This window comes from Muscardinus avellanarius (genome assembly GCF_963383645.1).
Source record: "Muscardinus avellanarius genome assembly, chromosome: 5".
In the NCBI taxonomy this organism is placed as follows: domain Eukaryota; kingdom Metazoa; phylum Chordata; class Mammalia; order Rodentia; family Gliridae; genus Muscardinus; species Muscardinus avellanarius.
Window position 1 is genome coordinate 137,540,824 of NC_137790.1, and position 20,461 is coordinate 137,561,284.

At 41.3% G+C, this 20,461-nt stretch overlaps 1 protein-coding gene across 3 annotated transcripts in view; it reads right to left on the reverse strand.

Annotated features, from left to right (window-relative positions):
• The window catches only part of DNAJC13 (DnaJ heat shock protein family (Hsp40) member C13), a gene marked incomplete at both ends in the record, with an annotated part of 100,082 nt that overhangs the window by 16,416 nt on the left and 63,205 nt on the right, over positions 1 to 20,461 (reverse strand). For all 3 annotated transcript variants that reach the window (XM_080695770.1, XM_080695769.1, XM_080695768.1), the window contains 9 exons: positions 1,309 to 1,400; positions 6,265 to 6,442; positions 7,363 to 7,479; positions 12,983 to 13,096; positions 14,858 to 15,025; positions 15,689 to 15,868; positions 16,746 to 16,865; positions 18,063 to 18,137; positions 18,531 to 18,715. In XM_080695770.1, the coding sequence (XP_080551896.1) occupies positions 1,309 to 1,400; positions 6,265 to 6,442; positions 7,363 to 7,479; positions 12,983 to 13,096; positions 14,858 to 15,025; positions 15,689 to 15,868; positions 16,746 to 16,865; positions 18,063 to 18,137; positions 18,531 to 18,715 (1,229 nt within the window). The remainder of the gene's footprint in view (positions 1 to 1,308; positions 1,401 to 6,264; positions 6,443 to 7,362; positions 7,480 to 12,982; positions 13,097 to 14,857; positions 15,026 to 15,688; positions 15,869 to 16,745; positions 16,866 to 18,062; positions 18,138 to 18,530; positions 18,716 to 20,461) is intronic.

Consider the following 20,461-nt stretch of genomic DNA (forward strand, 5'->3'; position numbering starts at 1 on the left):
CTACTCTGGTCTGGACCAGCGGCATCTTGCACTGTGATATTCCTATACATACATAAGCATTTTATCCAAGTACAAACGTTAAAAGCAGAGTAATACAAATGAGTGCCTATGCAAAGGTAAACAGACACTGTGATGTGGTTTTTTTCTTGAATCATTTTTGCTGTACAGTAAATTGCAACTGCATGTCAGTATGTAACTGAGCTATAGGATACACTTTTGAGCTGAATTATAGCAGTTCCCTAAGAGAGAGCTAATGTGTAAACCTGAATATTCTGAGTGACTTTAAATAGCTGTCATGGATGGGAAAGAAAGAAAATCCAGCATTCAAAGAACCTAGAAATTTAATTCTCAGATATCTCCTATAATTTTCTTATTGTTGAATGGACAAAGATAAGTAAATATTAAAGTGAAACCATGTTATGGGATTATGGTTTACACCAATCATTAAAAGAAAAATCCACCAGTAACTGCTCATTTACTTTACATCAAGCTGAGATCCGGATTATAATTCAAGATTGCAGGTAAATATTTCTAATTTACTTGAATTACCATGGTAATAAGACAATTAGGAATGTTATATTTTCTTAAGAAGGACATGCTTAACATTTTCTGACATTACCTCTAAGCACAAAATCCCCCCAAAAGGAGTATTCTCCGAAAGTTAAGTGGTTGAGAGCTGGTAGCAAAACCCATCATGATTTAACATTTCCACCACAGAGTAGAGAGAAATAAAAATTAATTACTGTTAAATATCTAATCAAGGAAAAATTAACATGAACCAATGAACTAAAATCAGAACATTGCCATTCCTGTTTGATTATTTTCAACATTCATTTCATACTTTGAAAATGACAGTAATGCAGCTTATGTTTTGGTATATTTTTTCTTCTAATTCTGTGTCCAGATTACATTTTAATGTAAAAGCTGTGTGGTTATTCACACATTATTTAAATCCTCATGACTGGTTAAATTTATCATAGTTACCTGTCACAAAACATTGCTATGAAATGCAATGAAATGCAATGAAAATGCTATATGAAAGCACAGAAACAGAACAAAATAAAGATTAGGAATAGTTTCCAAAAGAACTAAATGAACATTAAATGGGATAACAGATTCAAGAAAAAAATGCAATGTTCTTATTTATATTCTTATATGAAAGAAAACTCAATAGTCCTAATATCATACTCAAGAAGACAGCAGCCCTGCTTTCTATTCATCCATCCTAAGATGATGGTTAATCAAGGCTCAAAATACATACAGTAAGTGGTGGGAAAGGCAACAAATCTTAATACAAAATACTTTTACCTCTAGAGCTAACTGCTGCACTTGACCAGCTCCATGGACTCGGAGAAGAGAAAATATTAACTTAAAGTGCCCGATGCATTCACTTTCAGAACCTAGAGAGCAAGAACAAAATACGTACTTTTTATTTCCAAGGGATATTCTGAATTATAGACTTTTAGAGAGCCATACACTTTGCTGTTTGCTGTCAATCGGAAGGCTCTGATGAACCTTTCTAAACATCTATGATAAGAAGGAGTGGAGTATCTGTAAGTGGTACTAAAGCCTGAAGTTAAAAAGTAAAATGTTAAAGCTTCTTAGTTTTGTTTTGTTTTCAGTTTTTACTCCCATCCCTGCTTCTAGTTCCCTCGCTTTAGAACTTTTCAAATAAATAATACAAATACAGCTTAAACATCTAAAGTATAAGGTGACAATTCTATTCTTTACCACTGGATCTTAAGGTTGCCCCCACAACCTGGTTATATTTGGGGAGTTTAACATCATTTGACTTTTAAGTAAAACTGGTTTGGAACTCTGCCACTCGAAGACTATCTTACAAATAAACAGATATGCACATACAAAGATTCCAGGTAAAAATACAGAAAATGAAAGGGTATTTCCATTTTTACCCACTAGAAAACCTAACCACCTATAGCTAATATATCTACTATAATTTTCTTTCTCTCTCTCTCTTTTTTATTGTGTGACACTGGAGATTGAACCTAGGGGTATACTACCCCTGAACTACATCCCCAGTGCTATTTTAAGTTTTATTTTGAAACAGCATCTCAAAATGAAAATTTTGCTAAGGGCCTCAATAAGTTGATGAGTTCCTGCTGTCTTAGCTACAGGCAGGCACCACCAGGCTCAGTTATTTTTCTTGTTAATAAATACAAATAATAATAAACAGGAAGGTTTTGTTCACTATATACCTGTTTTGCTACAAAGCAGCAAAATATACAATATAATTTGGAATCTATTAAGGACTACGACCTCTTTAACTTAGAGTTTGAATATAAATACAGTGCCTTTAAGTTTGTTTTAAAATCACTTCTTAATGGTTAAGAACCATCATAAATACATTAATGACATATAAACTAAACCTTTAAAACTACAAGAGCACATATAAGCCTAATATATGAACTTTATGAATGCTATGAAATTAAATTTCCATGAAGGTCCCAATTTTTAACAAGGTCAAAAATCAAAAGCCTGCGTTGCTGCAGTTTCTTTGTACCTCACAGACCACTAGTAACTTTCTATTGTGCCAACTTCAAACAATAAAAATAAAGCTGGGACTTCCGGGAAGATGGCGATGGAGAAAAGCGGGGCTTACGAGCCCCGCTCACAACCAATCTCAATTACTACAAAATCAGTGCCTTTCATAGTCAGAAAACACCATCAGCAGAGAAATAAAAAATGTAATTACAAGGGACAGAGAAAAAGAGGGCTGGAAAAATAAGACACAGAAAGAAACCAGACCACAGTGCTGCGCCGGAGCCGCGGCGCGGAGCGGCAGGCACCATCTTCCCTTGCAGCACCAGGCCCCAGAGAGGAGGGGGACTCAGAACAGAGCTCAGAGCCACAGAGGAGATACGCCGGCCTCACGCCCGAGGACGCGGCAGCAGAGCCTTACTGCCGGCGGCAGCGGCGAGTCCACCGGACGGCTACAGACCAACGCACTCAACAGCCCACCAGGCTCCAGAGAGGAGAGGCGGACAGTGAGCTGAGGTGAGCCGCTGCAGAACAGCTGGGCGGGATTTGGCAGATTTTTTGGCAGGGAGCATCTAAAGCTCCCAGTGGCTGGGCTCAGAACACCCTGAAGGGACTCAGAGCAGAGCGCAAAACCAGAGAAGAAATACGCCAGACTCACAGCTGAGGGTGTGGCTGTGGCGCCATATTGTCACCGGCGGCGACAGCAGCGAATTCACGGAGTCCACTACAGCCCCATCGGTGCACTCAACAACAGTGAGTCAAATTGTGGCCCCTAGAGGAGAAATCCCAGTACTGTACTCCCAGGGACTTGACCCAGTGGGGGAGTGGTGGTGGCAGATATCACACCATAGGAGAATGCCTAACCTGGCACCCTCCATGGTCTAAAGCAGCCTTGATTGACTCCCTGGGTCTGAGACTCTGCCATACAACCTAGTAAAGGAGTAGTGGGGACTGAGATACCACAGACTCGAGATCCAGAGCACCTTAAGTGAAGTCGTAGTGACCCAAGGGAAGAGCCCAGAGAAGGCACAAACTTCCAAAATCATGGGAAAGAGGAATAACAATGGAGCAATGAATGCCCACAACCCCACAACATCAGAACCCGATAAAACAGAAAATCAGAGATTTCTAGAAGATCAAATCAGGAAAATAACTGTAGAAATAATAGAGGTGTTTCGAAAAGAATTCAGAGAGAGCCAAAAAGAGATAAAGGATGCAATTAATGAAGTAAAGCCCTCAATTCAAAGTACAAACAACCAATTGGACCACATGGAAAATAGAATCTTGCTCTTAGAAGATGATCACTCCAAAAATGAACACAGTTTCTAAATTAGAAAAAAATATCCGACAGCAGGAATCTGACATTGAAGAAATATGGGCCCATTTTAAGAGAGCTAACCTAAGAATAATTGGAATATGGAGGGAAAAGAAGGTGAAACCAAAGGGATCAACAATCTCTTCAAAGTAATAGCAGAAAATTTTCCAAACACAGAGCAAGAGGTTGATACACAGGTCCTGGAAACTTATAGAACTCCCTTTAGACAGGATCGGAGAAGAGGATCCCCACGCCACATGATTGTCAAAATGACCAATGTGGAAGCCAAGCAGAGAATCTTAAAGGAAACAAAAACAAAGGGCCAAGTGACATTCAGAGGCAAACCAATTAGAATCACTCCAGACTTCCCAAACCAAGTCATGAGATCCAGAAGGGCTTGGAGTAACATATTCCAAACTCTGAAAGAAAACAACTTCCAGCCAAACATTTCCTACCCAGCAAAACTCTCTATCAAATTAGATGGGGAAATAAGAAGCTTCCACGACAAACAGAAACTGAAGGAATTTATGTCTTCAAATACTCAAAGAGATTAACTACAAAGAAGAAATAGGTAACACACACTAGAACCAGAGAAACAAGATTTTCCATTCAACAGACAACTAAGATTGGTTATCTGTGGAGATTCATTATTTATGTTAGTCTTTTACCTATCTCTAAATTGTATTGTTTGCCTTTATTGTTGTTAATTTTTAGGATGTCTAGTTGGAATATTAATATACCTTCAGATATAGCATTTGGAAATATTTTATCCCATTCTATCAGTAACTTTTAACTCTGTTTACATTGTCTTTGGATATACAATATTTTGTTTAATTTTTAGGGAGTTCGTTTACCCTTCTGTTGCCTGTGCCATTGAAATCATATCCAAGAAATCACTGCCAATTTCAATGTTGTGAGGTTTAATGACCCAGATTTTCTTCTAAAGGTTTATAGTCTTAAGATTTATATTTAGGTCTTTTATCTATTTTGAGTTAATATTTGTATACGGGGTTAGGTAAGGGTCCAATTTTATTGTTTTTCATGTAATTATTATTTTTCAACAATATTTAGTTACAAGATTATTATTTCCTCCACCAAATGTTTGTGGAAACCTTGTCATAACTTGACAATATATGGAAGAAATTATCTCTAGGCTTTTATTTAAGTCCAATGGTTTATATATCTGCCTTTAGAACAGTACTACACTGTTTCAATTATTGTAGCTTTATATGGTTTGAAATCAGAAAATATACATCTTCTAGCTTTGTTCTTTTTCGAGATCGTTTTGGGTATCTAGAGTCCATATTCCACATTAGGATAGATTGTTTTCTGAAAAATAAATAAATATATGATAGTTTCACACACAAAAAAAAGAAAAAAATATTCTCTGGTAAGAAAGAAAGCAAAAAGAAATATTGAAATGTTATCTTTAAGTCATCAAAAGCTTGGTATCAGACAAATGAAACTGTTCTGTGATATTAGCATTGTTAATTTTGGATAAATTTCTATAATACTAGATATCAACCACTAAGCCAAGCATGGGAAGGAGGGATGGGGAGGGAACGGGGTGGGGATCAGGTAGGGGCTAATTGGGCGATGTGTGCATGTATGTCTACAAAAGTTTTTTTTTTTATCCCATTATGATGTATGAATACAGTGCACCAATAAAAAAAATAAATAAATAAAGCTCTCAAAACACTGTCTCTAATAACATTCCAACGTACATTTTATGAATGATTAATTTTCCTAACATTACTGTTGGGTATTTTATTAGAAAAAATTTCTAGCTGCAAGTCAAAATTTTAATAGTAATCTATACTGGAATGAGTAAATAAATACCTGCAAAATAATATTCAGTGTTATTTAAGAAGATTGGGAGCTTTCTGGTAACTTAGACTACCTTCGTGTTCTTTAGGACTTACATCTATGCTTATTATCACATCAAAGCTGTTAAAATTAGAACTGAAAGAAGCTTTTGATTTTTACTCATCCATTTCCTTGAGGTCAGGCTAGAGTGGCAATATTTTTGGAAATGTCCTCTTAAAGATGTCAAAGAGTGTGAACTCTAACCTTTTTATTATTTTAATTTTTATACACTACATTTTAGGCCATTTTTCAAAAACAGGAATGTCTATAGAACTGTGTTAGGGACTAAAAGAGAGGCAAACACCAGATTACCTAATAAGTAAATGCAATACAAGCACTTAACATTTGATATGCAAACTTATATCATCAGTTTGAAATTTTATGCTATCAAGTCACTTCGCCTTTCCACTCAGACTCATTTCTCTTAAAACATGAGTTCTTCTAAACGTGGCGTCTTGACCTCTCCCCGGCCCACTGTTTCTAGACAGGAAACACCATCGGGTCAATTTCCTTCAGCATTACACCAAGTGTGGCCTTCCCCGAGTTTTTCTGATAGAGCTGAACGCGTCTTTACGGTCAGGCACCTGGGTTGTACTTGATGACATTCCTCAGAGCCTCCAGAGCCATCTCCACTCGAGGCAGGCGGTCTCCGTGCTGCTCCGACTCCACCTTGGCAGCGTGTGTGATGGCCATGAACGTGTGCAGGTACTGGGCCTGGGAGCCGATGTAATCCAGGAGGCTGGCAGCGAATGCTTTCGGAAGCTGAGGCAAGCAGACAAAATTTAAGAAATGCGTGTGCCCTCACAAATAGCCTCGTACAGAAACTTCACAGCAAGATAAGAACTTCAAGCTATGACAGTGAGGGAGCAGGATTCAGGTATACATAACCAGCACAGGGACAACTACAACCAGCACAGGGACAGGGCAGGAAGAAAACCCAGACGCAGGAGTCCTCAACTTTCAGAATGTGATGACCCCAGCGGTGCCTCCGCACAACAGGGCTAAGATCAGAGCACTGCTTCCCTTCACCAAAGTAACTCCGGGATATGTAACTTTTACACTTTAGTTACACTTTCACAACAAAACTTCCTGTATATTTAGAATATAAATTCAGTGGATAGCTGTTAAAGAGACTTCACAAATCACTTTACTCATTGTTTTATAAATACACACACACACACACACACACACACACACATAGTGTGATAAATAATATACACTACAGCTTAGCAAATTCCTCCTTTGTTCTAATAGCAAACTCAACAAATCCTCACTCATTTCTTTCTGCCTCACAAATTAATCAACCAACAAATCTATGCTTTAGATCTCAGTCATCTAAAAAAAATCTCTCCCCATCAATCTATACTTCCTCTACAAAACTGCATGGGGAGGAGGAGCACCATGCACAAAACATAAGGAGTGGCTTGATAAGGGCTGACTTCTGATTCATGGACTTGACAAAATTCACTTCGTCAACATTCAGACAAAGGGGCTCATAAGCTGTTGGAGGTCACTCCGGTCACAAGCCTACCCCGTTCACTTATATATCATTCAGCAAAGAAGAGGCATCAATTCAGTGTGCACACTGAAAAGCTACTTGTAGCTTTTCGTAAGAAATGACAAGTAGCTTTTCGTAAGAAATGACCAAAGGCACCAAACAAAACTAAGAGCAAGGAGCTTACCTCTAGTTGGAAAGTGGGGACTTCATTATACACCCTAACAAAAATCTCCCCCACGATGAGTTCTTTGGCATGATCACTGTAGACGAACTCTGAGCCGTACGTTTTGTCGCAATCTCCCTTTTAAAAAAAGAAAACAGGCCGTCAGATGGAAACTGGGATCATTAATGTCTAGTCTGCAAATCTGTCCCTGTCCATCTGATACTGGAAATAACTAGAGGAAATCCACGAAAAAAATGTGTGACATGTCAAAGCACCCAGTGCTGGTGAACACTGAAACTCAGTACCATGGCTCTGGAATAGGCCTAGACCTACATCAGCAATGCAGTCAAGGACGTACTCTATGACTCATTTCAAAATCCCAAAAGACAGCAGAGGTGAGCCCACAAAGCGTGTGAGAGCCAGAGTTCCTGAGGTGCGCGGACACCGGGCCCTTTCTCCTGCGCTCAGCAGACAGTGGCTCAGGGCCTCGGGGGAAAGATCCGGGAGATGAGCACATCCGCCTGGATTCTAAAACAAATATACCCCTCTGCAACCCTCCAATCACACCCTTTCTCTCTCTTAGATGGGATTCCAGCAATATGCTCAGACACTGGGATAGGTTAGACTTTCAGATCTTAAAGAAATGAGCTCTCATTTTCTTTGGCACTCAAGCCTGGCCACAGTTCTCACTGAGGGATGAGGAGGCCTAGCCACACAGGAAAGCTTAAACCATAATACTATTTTGCAGTTAAACTTGTGAGGGCAAGTACAATGAGAGGCTATATATTCATCTTTTTTTTTTTTTTTTTTTTTACTATCTCCAGAGCTACTCAGACTTATTCAAAGATTGCAAGCCTAAGGCAATTTCAGCAGGAGCAGTGGAGGCAAAACCCAAAGACCAGGCAAGCCCAAGCAAAGCAGGATGGCTGGCTGCAGGAGCTGGAGCAGCAGCAGAGCTCCCCTTACACTCAGGATGCAGTGCTTAAATAGGTGCCCTCCAACCAGGGGCCCGAGGGACACCCAAACTAAAAGACAGCAGTCAGGCTCAGCTCCAAGAGGCTAAAAGGAATGTCTCTCCTGCCAGCATGTGTGTGTGGGGAGTTTGGAGCTCAATCTGTCCGTAAGCTGTTTTCACTTGCTGAGCTTACAGAAACGAAAAGGGACCTTGGTAGTTACACCTCTGACCTTGAGCAGTATGTGCAGGCATTCAGGTTACTCAGTTCTTTATACAACCTCACCTGGAGGGACGTAAAATTGCTCTTAGAGCAGACCCTGGCCTCAATGGACAGAGACGGCGTATGTAAGGTGGTGAGTGATGTAGGAGATGATTACTATAATTCCCAACAGCTCTCTGTGAGAACAGATGAATGATCCCAACGGGAGAACAGGCTGTCCTGTCAGACGATCCCCTGTGGGACCATAACCATAAGGGCCTGACTGGGAAAGGACCCATTTTCTATACCGCATAACTGAGGGACTAAAAAGAGCTACGATCAAACCCCTCAGCTACGGCGTATTGGCTGCCACTCATCAGAGTGCAGCGGGGTCCCCTCTGCCATGATAAAATTCACCAGCCTGACTCCAGACTCTGTAGAAGGGAAGGCCATCTCAGGGACAAGCTTTTAACCCAATCTGCGCCAGCTATAAGGAGGAAACTCCAAAAACTGACGCAAGGTTTGGGAAAATACACACTGGAACAATTGTGCAGGCTAACTCTGTCTACTATAAGAGAGACTTGAAAAGGAAAAAATGCCATGGGGAAATCCTTGATGCAATGTGTCCAAATGCAATTCCATAGCACAAGTGCATGCCAACCCCACAAAAACCCAGGCTCAGGTCTGCTTCAGATGTGAAAAGCCAGGGCACTTCCAAAGCCAGTGCCCTGGATCGGGAGGCTACAAACGCCCTCCAAGGCCTTGCCCAAAGGCAGACAGGACTACTGGAAGTCTGAGTGCCTCCAGATCCAGAGCGATCTGGGGGTCCTCAACTCTGCGCCCCCAATGGCGGGCCCCAGGGCTGCCTCTCGAGGCTCCCACCACCTGGGTTAAGACTGAGGAACCTTGGGTAACTCTTAACAGTGGGCTCACAAGCTGTCAGGTTCTTAGTGGATATGGGTGCCAGGTTTTCTGCTGTACCCTATATCCCATCCTGGTCCAAGATCCTCTCATAAAGTAACAGTTCAGGGTATTTCGGGCCAGCCCTTAAAACACTTTTAATTAAAAACTAGCCTGCTCCTGGGGTGACCTCCACTTCTCCCATTCTTAATTATGCCAGAGACTCTAACTCCTTTGTTAAAAGGAAACTATAATGTAAATCAAATACAATATGCATTGTCTTTAAAGGTTTTATTCTTTGGCAAAAAAAAAAATGTCTTAAGACACTAGTGATGCTTACCTGATGTCTTAATTTTCTGTAGTAATCTATAATTCAATTATTAAGTTGGGTAAATGTAAAGTGTGAGAAATGCTTTAAAATGCGAAGAGCAACACTTGAGTCTATTAAATGGGCTTCTAAATTGTTGGTGTAAAAACAACACTATAAAATGGCATTTTGGGCGGTCAGTTTGTATGTAGAAACAAGAGACAGATGTAGAAAGTGTGTGGGTATAAAATGTTTTTGGTAGAGAAAAGGATAAAAAGGAAGAAAATTTTTAAAAATAAGAAAACATTTTGTATAAAGTAAGGTTTATCCTAAGAGTGTCCCAAATGGAAAAAGAAAGGACTAGGATAAAAATCAAAGGGCTGAGGAAAGTCACAAAGTGTTTGTGAAATGTTTGTAAAGGAATAAAGTTTCTAAAAATATATTGCATATGTGATAAAAAATGTTTTATATAAAACTTAGAAGCCGGGCGTGGTGGCGCACGCTTGTAATCCCCGCGCTTGGGAGGCGGAGACAGGAGGATCGCACAGGTTTGAAGCCAGCCTCAGCTGGCTTAAGAGAAGCTGTTTCCAAATAAAAAATATAACGTCTGGGACTATAGCCCGGAGGTAGAAGGCCCCTGGGTTCCACCCCCAGTACCACCAAAATAAATAAATAAATAAATATATTAAAAACACTTAGTTAAAAAACTTACAGTAAGTTTCTATTAAGTCTACCTCTTTTGAGACCCCTGGAGGTCACTCCATTCATACTTATATTTGGCCCTTGGTTATTAAATTGTGTGGTTAAGTTTGTCTTCAACAGAGTTAACGCCATCAAGCTCCAGATGATGCTCCAGATAACATCCCAGATGAACGTCTGCCAGAGCCCCTTGGACAGCCACGGGCACCTCAAACATCGGCTGATCTAACTCTCAGAAGTGACTTCCTCACACCCTCAAGCCCGGAGCCCCACTTCGACCCCTCTTGGCATGAAAGTAGCTCGACTGACTTTCTTCATCCCCAGTCCCTTTGGCCTGACAGGTGTCAGGAAGTTAAATGAAAGAGGGGGAAATGCGCCGGTATTGGAAAAATGCTTTGGTATTAATTTCAAAAATGTAAAAAAGTAGTCAGGTCTGGGTGCTGCATAGGCACGCAGGCGGGTAGGAGAGGCAGCTATTACAATGCAGAGTTCCCCTCTCTCTTTGCTCTTCATTCTAATGATCAACCTATAGAAACAGCCTTAGAGACTATTAAAGCCTTTAGCCCTAAGAATTATATAGAGCCAATCAGAGCCTCTGTTTACCGCCTTTCCTCTATGACCTGGCTTGGCTCCAGTATAGGAAAGGAAACTCTATGTGCTGCTTCAAAGCATTTGATGGGGATTGAGCCTGTATTGATTGTTAATGAGAGCAGTACTAATGGCTAATAAGTTTCCATGCTTAGGCAAAACAATAAAATCCTTTTCTGAACCGCCTGTAATCTGTCAACCAAGAGCTACAGCTAATATTGACCTGTCAGCTAAAAGTTAGCTTTCAGCCCAGCTAAACATGGAATGTTAAAGTTGGTAAGAGAACCCTATATTGATTACCAAGTACACAAAAGAGTTGTAGTCCAAGGCTTCCATACTCTCAAGGCAAGATTACATAATAACTAACTTCTTGCAGATAGAGGCTAAATCTCCCCAAGGATGTGGGAGGATGGTACAGGCCTTCATCAAAGAGGGCAGATACCATGTGACCCCTGACTTTGTTAACCAAGTAGCACATCTTGGCTTGCACCAGAGATAATGGGCGGGCCCACACCTGCATCAGGGCAGGGGCAGATAGACTGTTGGTTAAACAGGATGGAAGATAATAAATTCTTATAAAAACTGTTCTATGTTCAAAAGCTTCAGTCTTACTTGCAAGCTCACTGCGCCCCTCTCTCTGACGCAGTGCTTTATAGTTCTGTCCCTTCTTTCTACCTTTGTAATAATAAAATTTGCTTAAGCTTACAAAAAAATAAAAAATAAAAAAATAATACATTGAATCAAAGCTCCTGCTAACAGTCTCCAAAGAGAAACATGACAGAGCTGGAAAAACCAAGAACACTTTTCATTTATGGAAAAAGAAAGGAGGAAAGACGGGGGAGGGAAGGGGCCAGTTTCCATAAAGACTTAGGCTGAAGTCACAAGGAATTTAGGTAATATTAAAATAACAAATAAATGTATATGATAAGCCGGGCGTAGTGGCGCACGCTTGTAATCCCCGCGCTTGGGAGGCGGAGACAGGAGGATCGCGCAGGTTCAAAGCTGTTACTTAGTGAGGCTCAGTTACTTAGTGAGGCGCTCGGCAACTTAGTGAGACCCTGTTTCTAAAAAAATATAAAATGGGTCTGGGAGTATAGCCCGGAGGTAGAAAGCCTCTGGGTTCCACCCCCAGTACCACCAAAAAATAAATACATAAATAAAAATAAAAAATAAATGTATATGATAAATTGTAAAGTACTAACAAAGACAGGACATTATTAAAGACTAGATGATGTAAGAAACATGAGACCTGATTTCCCTAATCTCAGTAATTCTCAAAAATTTTATCTATAGAGTTCTATGTAACTACCTTGGAATTAGCTTAAAAACCACAGTAAAAACTAATAAAGAAAATTGTCTCTAAGCCGTCCCTCCCTGCCATCTAGTGGGCAGCGGGTCACCATGCTGTTCCTTCCTCCCATCTACTTCTTTTTTTTTTTTGGGGGGGGGTGGTACTGGGACTCCTGGAAGCCCTTCTACCTCCGGGCTACACTCCCAGACCTATTTTATATTTTTGAAACAGGGTCTCTTACGCCAGTGCGGCTGGCTTCGAACCTGTGCGATCCTCCTGTCTCTACCTCCCAAGCGCAGGGATTACAAGTGTGCGCCACCACGCCCGACTCCCATCTACTTCTTTTTAACCCCCATGGCTTAGTAGCTTCTCCTCTAGAAGATGGCAGAGCAGGGTAAGAGAAATTTTAAGTTTTCATAACGAAAAGCAACTTCCATTTCCTGGAGCAAAGAGGCTCAAGTAATCAATGAGAATGCCTCAGGGTATAAGAACTGACTAAAGTAGGAGACTACTGAAAGCAGTAACAACAAAAAATGTAACTATTATTTTATACCATAGAATGTTGTTCTTAGGTGGTGAAAAGCTGTTGGTTCGATTACCACTAACCTGATAAATGGGGCATTTATGTTTTATCAATGTTGTTGTATTTCCAGAGATTCCATCAGAATAAATTACCAAGAAATTTATGAATCAACAGCATACCTTTTTAATCATGTTTTCTTGCTGTATTTCAAGGAATTCAAGCAGTTCTGCTCTTGTAGAATTGTTCCATATCAAATAGGGGTTCTCTGTGTTGCTATTAAGCATCTTCAAAATCTAGGAGACAGAACACCACTACACTGTAACACGTAGAAAAAAATGACGGAAATAATCATTTATTGTAAATACCCAGTACGTGCTAAGCACTACATAATAGGTGCCTTAAGTGTAACGGGTTGCTATGAAGATCAAATGATCTGTCCCAGGTCTCATGGCCATCAGTAGTGAAACTGGGATTCAAACTTGAATCATTTCCACACCTTAACATCTGTTCTGCAAAGGTGAAAATTCAATATTCTATATTAAAGTATTTAATAGTACTCAGAAAATACTAAAAAAAGATTATACTCTATTACCTTTACAAACATACATTTTGAAAATAAAGCCTAAGTCTTTAGGAAGCACACCCTGTGGAAGTGAACAAGCCTCAGGGGGACAAGGGCACTTCAGGCTGTTGGGGCCCTGGCTCCAGGCTCACTAAAGAGTTCTGCAGACACAGACGGTGGCCGCTTAGCACCCAGAGCGCCTCAAGCTTCTCAAATGTTCAAATGAAAGCCTTCTACGCTTACAGGGCTCTGTGCCAGGAGGAGAGCTAGGCAGGAATAATCTTTGTTTTCAACAGCAGTTTAACTACTTGGTTAAGCAAAATGACTGAAAAAAGTACATGGTCAGGAGATCATCAAACTTCAAGACCTGACAGCTTAAAGTAAGCATGAAGTCTAGACACAGCTTGTTCCCAGATTTCATTTTGAAATGCTACGAAACTTATAGGGCTATACAAGTTAATCACAAACCTGCTGTTATTTCTGGAGAGAATGTTTTCAGTTAGTAAAATGTCTGACACACTGGTCAGCACAAAGTCCAGGAAAAGATGACAGTGATGTCTAAACCTCTTGCCTCTCTCTCAGGGGCACTGGAAAACAGGGCCAGCCCGACAGCACAGACCAGGCTGACTAACTTTAAAAAATAAGCTGCTTAAGTTCTAAAAACACTTTATATTTTGAAACCCTGAGGACTTTTCCTTATGAAAATAATCAATGATTAGAGACAAGAAAAATAGCCTATTTGAGGATAAATGCAGTTAATATTTGATATATGTTCATAAGTACATCCATTTTTCTATACCAAAAATGGGATTTACACCTTTTGTTTAAAAATATTTACATCTTTGAGTATTCTTTTGTAACTAAAGGCACGTGACATGGATTTCTGTAGTTTTAGTAGATGTCTACAGTGTCTTTAGTTTTCTACTTTATCTAGTTCTTTAACACTGTATTCCTAGATTGTCCCCCACGATCCTCACAAGAGGACAGACTGGCGTCTGCCGAGCCTGTGCTTCTGTAAAGCGTCTGTCGTGCAGATGTGCGCTCGTGTACGTCTGTACGTAATCACATTCAGAATTTCAACCTCGAGTCTGGATCAGCTATGGCTCAGAAGACACAGCTAGAAACAGACTTCATCTCCTCACGGCCAGGGCTCTGTTCACTGTGAACAAACAAATTCTCACTCTTGTCCTCAGCCTTTGCACCTCAAGGCTGGCAAGATCATGGAGGGCCTGTGGCTGAGACACAGGAAGTTAATGTAAGATTATGGAGGCCTGTGGCTGAGACACAGGAAGTTAATGTACACTTGTAGAGACTAGACTTGAAGAGCTGTTATTTGCACTGATCCACAATAAGCTGAATTTCCTGGCAGAGAAAACAAGCATTAAACGCCTCCAGGTTTCAGGTTTCCTAAACAAGCCACGTTACTGCTCCTTCACTACTCAGAGGGTCATGCACTCAGTGTGGAAACGTAGGCCCCTCCCCAAGCACATACCTCAGTAGCACTAACCACAGCAAGTTTTCTAGCAACATAGGGTGTCAGCATGCCAGCTAAACTTTTCCTTACGGTTGGATTTTCTGGGGTTGCTTGTTCGTCAGGCAAATACCCTCCAAGGCGACTTAGAGCATGGACACTCAGTTTGGCCAGGCTATTGGCTACTTCCTGTTACAAAAAAATTAAGAGAATAATGCCCAACTGTTTTCTTAGATAAGACAACAACTTGATAAAGTCAAAACTGTGTGGGCCATTTTTAAGCAGCAGAAATTAAAAAAAGGGGAGGGGGGCACAATGTCCCAACACTGATATCAGAAAGCTTATGTACTAGAGCTTTTTTTTTTTTTTTTTTTTTTAAATAGGAAAGACCAGAACCTATGTGCTCATTTACACCCAGTGAAGCATCTTACAGAATCACACTTGGAAGGGGGGCAGGAAGAGGGACAGGTGGCCAGACTTGGTGCTGGAGGCACCTGCTGCCAACAGGAGCAATGATGGCGACAAAGTCAGGCCAGTGCTCGAGTGTCTGTGGGAGCCAGCTCTCACAGCCCCGGCTATCAAATTTCCCTGCTACACAAACGGAATTTTGGAATCATAAAGCTGAATGAGAATTAGCAAAATATTAAATCATGTCCATTATACACTAGTGCAAATTTCCTTGCCTTGAGTCCTTCAAGCATAAGTTAAGATAAAAATGCTGGAGGCTTAGAGAGCAGTAAACTTAAGTTATCTTCAACAGTCCATCCCTGGGGCGTGGGCGGCTGGAGCCCTGCTTCCTGTCACGCAGCCCCAGCCTGCGTGGGGCCAGGGTCGAATGTAGCCCAAAGTCACCTGCTGGTTTGTTTCTTCACTTTTCTGAATGCCGCTCTCCTCCAGTGTATAGTCATAATGAAACAGATAACCGAGCAGGTGCCACAGAACTCCAGCCTGGAGCAGGTGCGTCTGCAGCCAGAAATCCACAGCCAAAGAACTGACACATTCCACCCCAAGGGCGGCCACCCGTGGAATACTCTGAGAGAATAAGAACAAAGAATTCATTTACAGGGTTAAAAAACAAAACAAAAATGCCAAGAGAACGGGTTGCAATGTATGTCAAGGTGGTTACTTATTCTGCAAAACTCTTCCCTGTTCATAAACCCTTTAAAGCCTAAAATAACTTCTGATCAGATCCCTGAGCCACTCTCTTTGAGACTAGTGTCCAAAGACTTGGGAACAGAGTTTTCCCTATCTCATTTCTATTTCATCTAGTGGAAGATAAGGCATCGGCAGTAACTCACACACTGGTGATGTTAGGCATATGAAGATGCCTTCTGTGCAGGTAGAGAATTCAGCTTCATTAGACCAGAGTTTGTATTTGTATTGAACACGTCCAAGGGCATCAGCAGACCCAGCTGAGGAGGTACTGCCGGTAGGCCCCTCACTGCAGAGCCCCGTCCGGGGTCAGCACCTCCATCCTGTTTTGCCAACAAGCTTACTTGGCCCACTGACCTAACAAGCCCCTCTCCTTCCCAGGCCCCTCCTGCATCTCCTCACAGCCAGCGTCCCCCCACAGCTCTGGACCGAGGTGCAGTGCTTCCTCAGCCCGAGGCCTTTCTCAGCAAGTGACTGAGCCTGAAGTCAGGCCTCACACTGTCCTCTACCCTCAGTGCAGCTCCCCCACCCCCCGTCACTAGAAACGAGGCGAGGCCCACTCCCTTCTTATTCTGTGTCGGCCTGCCTAGGAACAAAGTCTTCATTTAGAGCGAAGTTTCTGTGAAAGCTGCTTTGAATTCTAAGTAATTTACCTGCCAATAATTTTGGAGGAATAGTCTACTGATAAACTGGGGACTGGCTATTTAACAAAACCTGCGCAGACTGAACGGAGAAAGCACTAAAAGGCACTCTATACCTTCCCAAAATACAGCACCCGGCAGAGGTCCCGGATGATGCTGGGCGTTTCTGTGATCTTCTCTCGGCACTCTGCAAACTGAGCGGCCACGCTGTAGCACTTGCTGATGTGCCCACACACCTGCGGACACAGAGGAGAGGCACATGTGCATCCTGTTTAAGACACAGTGGAAATCAAATCTAGAGACGTGTGGACAATGTTTAGTGGTCTATACGATGCTCCAAAATTAAGCAGAACATTTCTATTAGATCACCAGTCTCTCTTATTGAGATTTCTTATAGATACAAGGGTTGTCAAGCCCCAGCCAGATGGTCCAAGCACCAAGCCAATGTTTGTGTTAGCAATGAGCAGAGAATGGTCTTTACTTTTTTTTTTTTGTACTGGAGTTCTCAGAAACCCTTCTACCTCCGGGCTACACTCCCAGACCTATTTTTTATATTTTTATTTGGACACAGGGTCTCTTAAGCCAGCAAGGCTGGCTTCAAACCTGCCCGATCCTCCTGTCTCCGCCTCCCAAGCACCTGGATTACAAGCATGCGCCACCATGCCCAGCTGGTCTTTACATTTTTAAAGACTTAACAAAAAGCCCCACAAAAGTCTCAAATAGCCTAAAAGTCTCAAATATTTACTCCCTGAAACTTTATTTTAAAAAAGGGTTGCCAATCTGTGATGAGGTGTTACTGTTCAGCTCATTTGAAGGGCAGAATATCACAACTCTACTTAAAAACTGCACTTCAAAGTCAGTAATCAACTATTCTATATTCTAAATCTTGCTAACATAAGCAAGGGGCCACATAAAAAGAAGTACCCTACAATCTTAATGATTTTGAATGAATTTGCCTGTCAAGAATTCAACTACTATAACCTTAACAAAAATAATAGCTAAAAAAAATTACTAGGGATGGGGAAGAGAGGTAGAGAAAGAAATTAGGAGAGGTGTTGGGAGATATGTAAAAGAAGGAAGAAAAAAAATGACAAATTTTGAAATTGGTGATGGAGAAATAAGGATCCAGTATACTACTCTTTAAAGCAGAAAAATACAGGCCAGTGTATCACAGGTGACTTGTGCGGTGGTTCTAGAAGTGTGACATGTATACACACCAGTGCTCCAGCTCACGGAAACTCATTAGAAAGGCATATTCTCAGGCCTCTGACACTCAGGTTCTTTCCTAGAACCAGTGAACCAGGAACCAAGTGTGGAGTGCAATGAAGCCAGCAACCCATGTTTAATGAGCACCCCAGCTGAGGATCACATATGTTAGAAGTGTGAGCCACTGCTTTCGAGAACTTTCTTAGAACCCTAAGTTACAGCCTCACCTGTACCGACATATCACTTGGTTTACTAGAGCGATTCAAGACAGCCACACAGCGACTAAAGGCCTCCTGTAAGACCTGCAAGAAAAGAAGCAGGTAATAAATTTCATTTTGATCTCCAGTCTGAAAGGCTTTTTCTATCAGGAATAAGATATGAATAACCTTTTAGTTTCAGATACTTGGTATCTGAATGTTTGCTCGATTAACATTTTTAAAGTAAACAATAAAGGAAATGAACTACTTTGTAAGCAACACTATCTTTACCAACTTTGAACCCAATACTGTCCACTTAACATTATGAAAGAAAGCTCCACCTCTGCCTTTAGCTTTGACACCAGAACACAGAGAACGTAACACCGTGTTATCTGCTGGAATCGATCAGAGGGAGAAACCACGGCGACTGCATGTGTGCTGGGTGTATTCCCTAGCGTGCCTCCAGCAGCGTCAAGCTTGCTGGAAGGCACCGTGTACCTCTATCCCGTTCTCTCTCCTCAGCTCCTCAGCATTGAGGGCGGAGCAGTTGACGGTGTGGAAGGCCAGCTCGGCGGCTGCAGGCAGCAGTGGGGACTCTTTTGAGAAGAGGAGGTCATCTGAAGTCTCCATTGTTATGGTCCTGATTAGCATGGGGTATCCTGCGTATTTATAAGGCTGTAGGTCTAAAATAACCACAGGTCAGTGTTAGGAAAGCAAAACATGCAACAAAAACTGATCATGCCATGGTTTTAAGTTAATTTTAATACCATGTTCAATTTTGTTATCTTAAAAAATAAAAATGAAAATATTCAACATCTTAAATGTCTCCTATCTTCAATAAACAAAAATTTAACCCTAGTAGAGTGCCTCGGATCTTTACTTTTTAGCAAACTTGTTTGGTGGATTTTTCTAAAATATTTCCAGTAGAAAAATAATATTTTTTATTTTCTGGTAAATTAACTATACATAATATATAGTTGTTTTGATCCTTGGCAGAATACAATGTGATCTTTTTGTGTGTGGGTGGTACTGGGGATGGAACCCAGGGGCATTCTACTTCCGAGCTACACTCCAGCCCTATCTTTTTTTCTTTTATTCTTTATTTTGAAACAGGGTCTCACGGAGTTGCAAAGGGTCTCAGTAGCTGAGGGTTTCTGCAAACCGAGATCCTCCTGTCTCAGCCTCCCAAATGCTGAGATTATAAGTGTGTGCCACCACACCAGGTCTGATCTTAACTTTCTACCCAATCATAGACAGCAAGATACAGCAAATACACCAAAACTGAATTAACATTCATGATATGCATGTCTTTGAAAGAAAAAAATGTGAGAATATATTTATTTTATTTAAATGAAACTGAATATTTTATATTTAGCTTTCTGGATAGCAGAAGTACTTTTCTTTTGATTTTACCAATAACCTTAAAATAAACATTTGAAAATATTGGAGGTAATTTGTTACCAGAATTATAAAATATAAAGCTAACTTATTAAGTGTAGTTACCATGTTTTGATAAGCAAATTTAAAGGTGAAAGCTGGCAGATATTAATGTTAAAAATTAATGTTTTTTCATCTTTCTTTTTTGTGGTACTGGGAATGAAACCCAGAAGCCTTTTACCTCCATGCTATACCTCTAAACATATTTTATTTGGAAATAGGGTTGCACTAAGTTACTGAGAGCCTCACTAAACTGCTGGGGCTGGCTTCGAACCTGCAATCCTCCTGTCTCAGCCTCCCAAGTACTGGGCTTACAAGCGTGCGCCACCATGCCCGGCCTCTTTTTTTTTTTTTTAAACGAATCTATTAGAATTCCTCCAATTAGTTGGTCATGATTTTCTACCTGTACAATTCCATCTGAGATCAGCATAAAGCCTTTGGCTTTGTGAGGCTTACCAATAACCTGCCCTAAATTAAAACTCATAAGATGACTTTTTTAAAAAAGGACCTTTTAAAACTGGTCCTAATTTCCCTACAGTGGCGCATACACACATGTATGTGGTAAGACAGAAGAGTGGATATAAGTCCTCCCAGCTCAGGACACTGCTGGCAGCTGTGGTAACAGACAGGATGCCAGGGGCTAATTCAGCATCAGCCACTACAGAGCAACCGAGGGCTGGAAAAGGTCCCTGAACTGATCTGAGCACCAGTGAAGGCCAGCACTAAAACGTTTTACATGTGTGCTGTTCAACCCGCATTCAGAAGTGAACCAGTGGATCACCCCTCTCCTTAAAGACCCAAAGCTCGGTCCTCAAGTCCCCCGACACTTAGACCACGACCCACCTGGCCTTTGACTCCTTGCTTCTCTCTCCCGAGTCCACACCGGCCTCTATCCCTTCTCTCCCAGCACCACCCTCGAGCACATAGTCTCCCACCCTGTGCCATAAGCCACGTTCCGTTCCCAGGCAGAGGACATCCACTATATTAAGCCT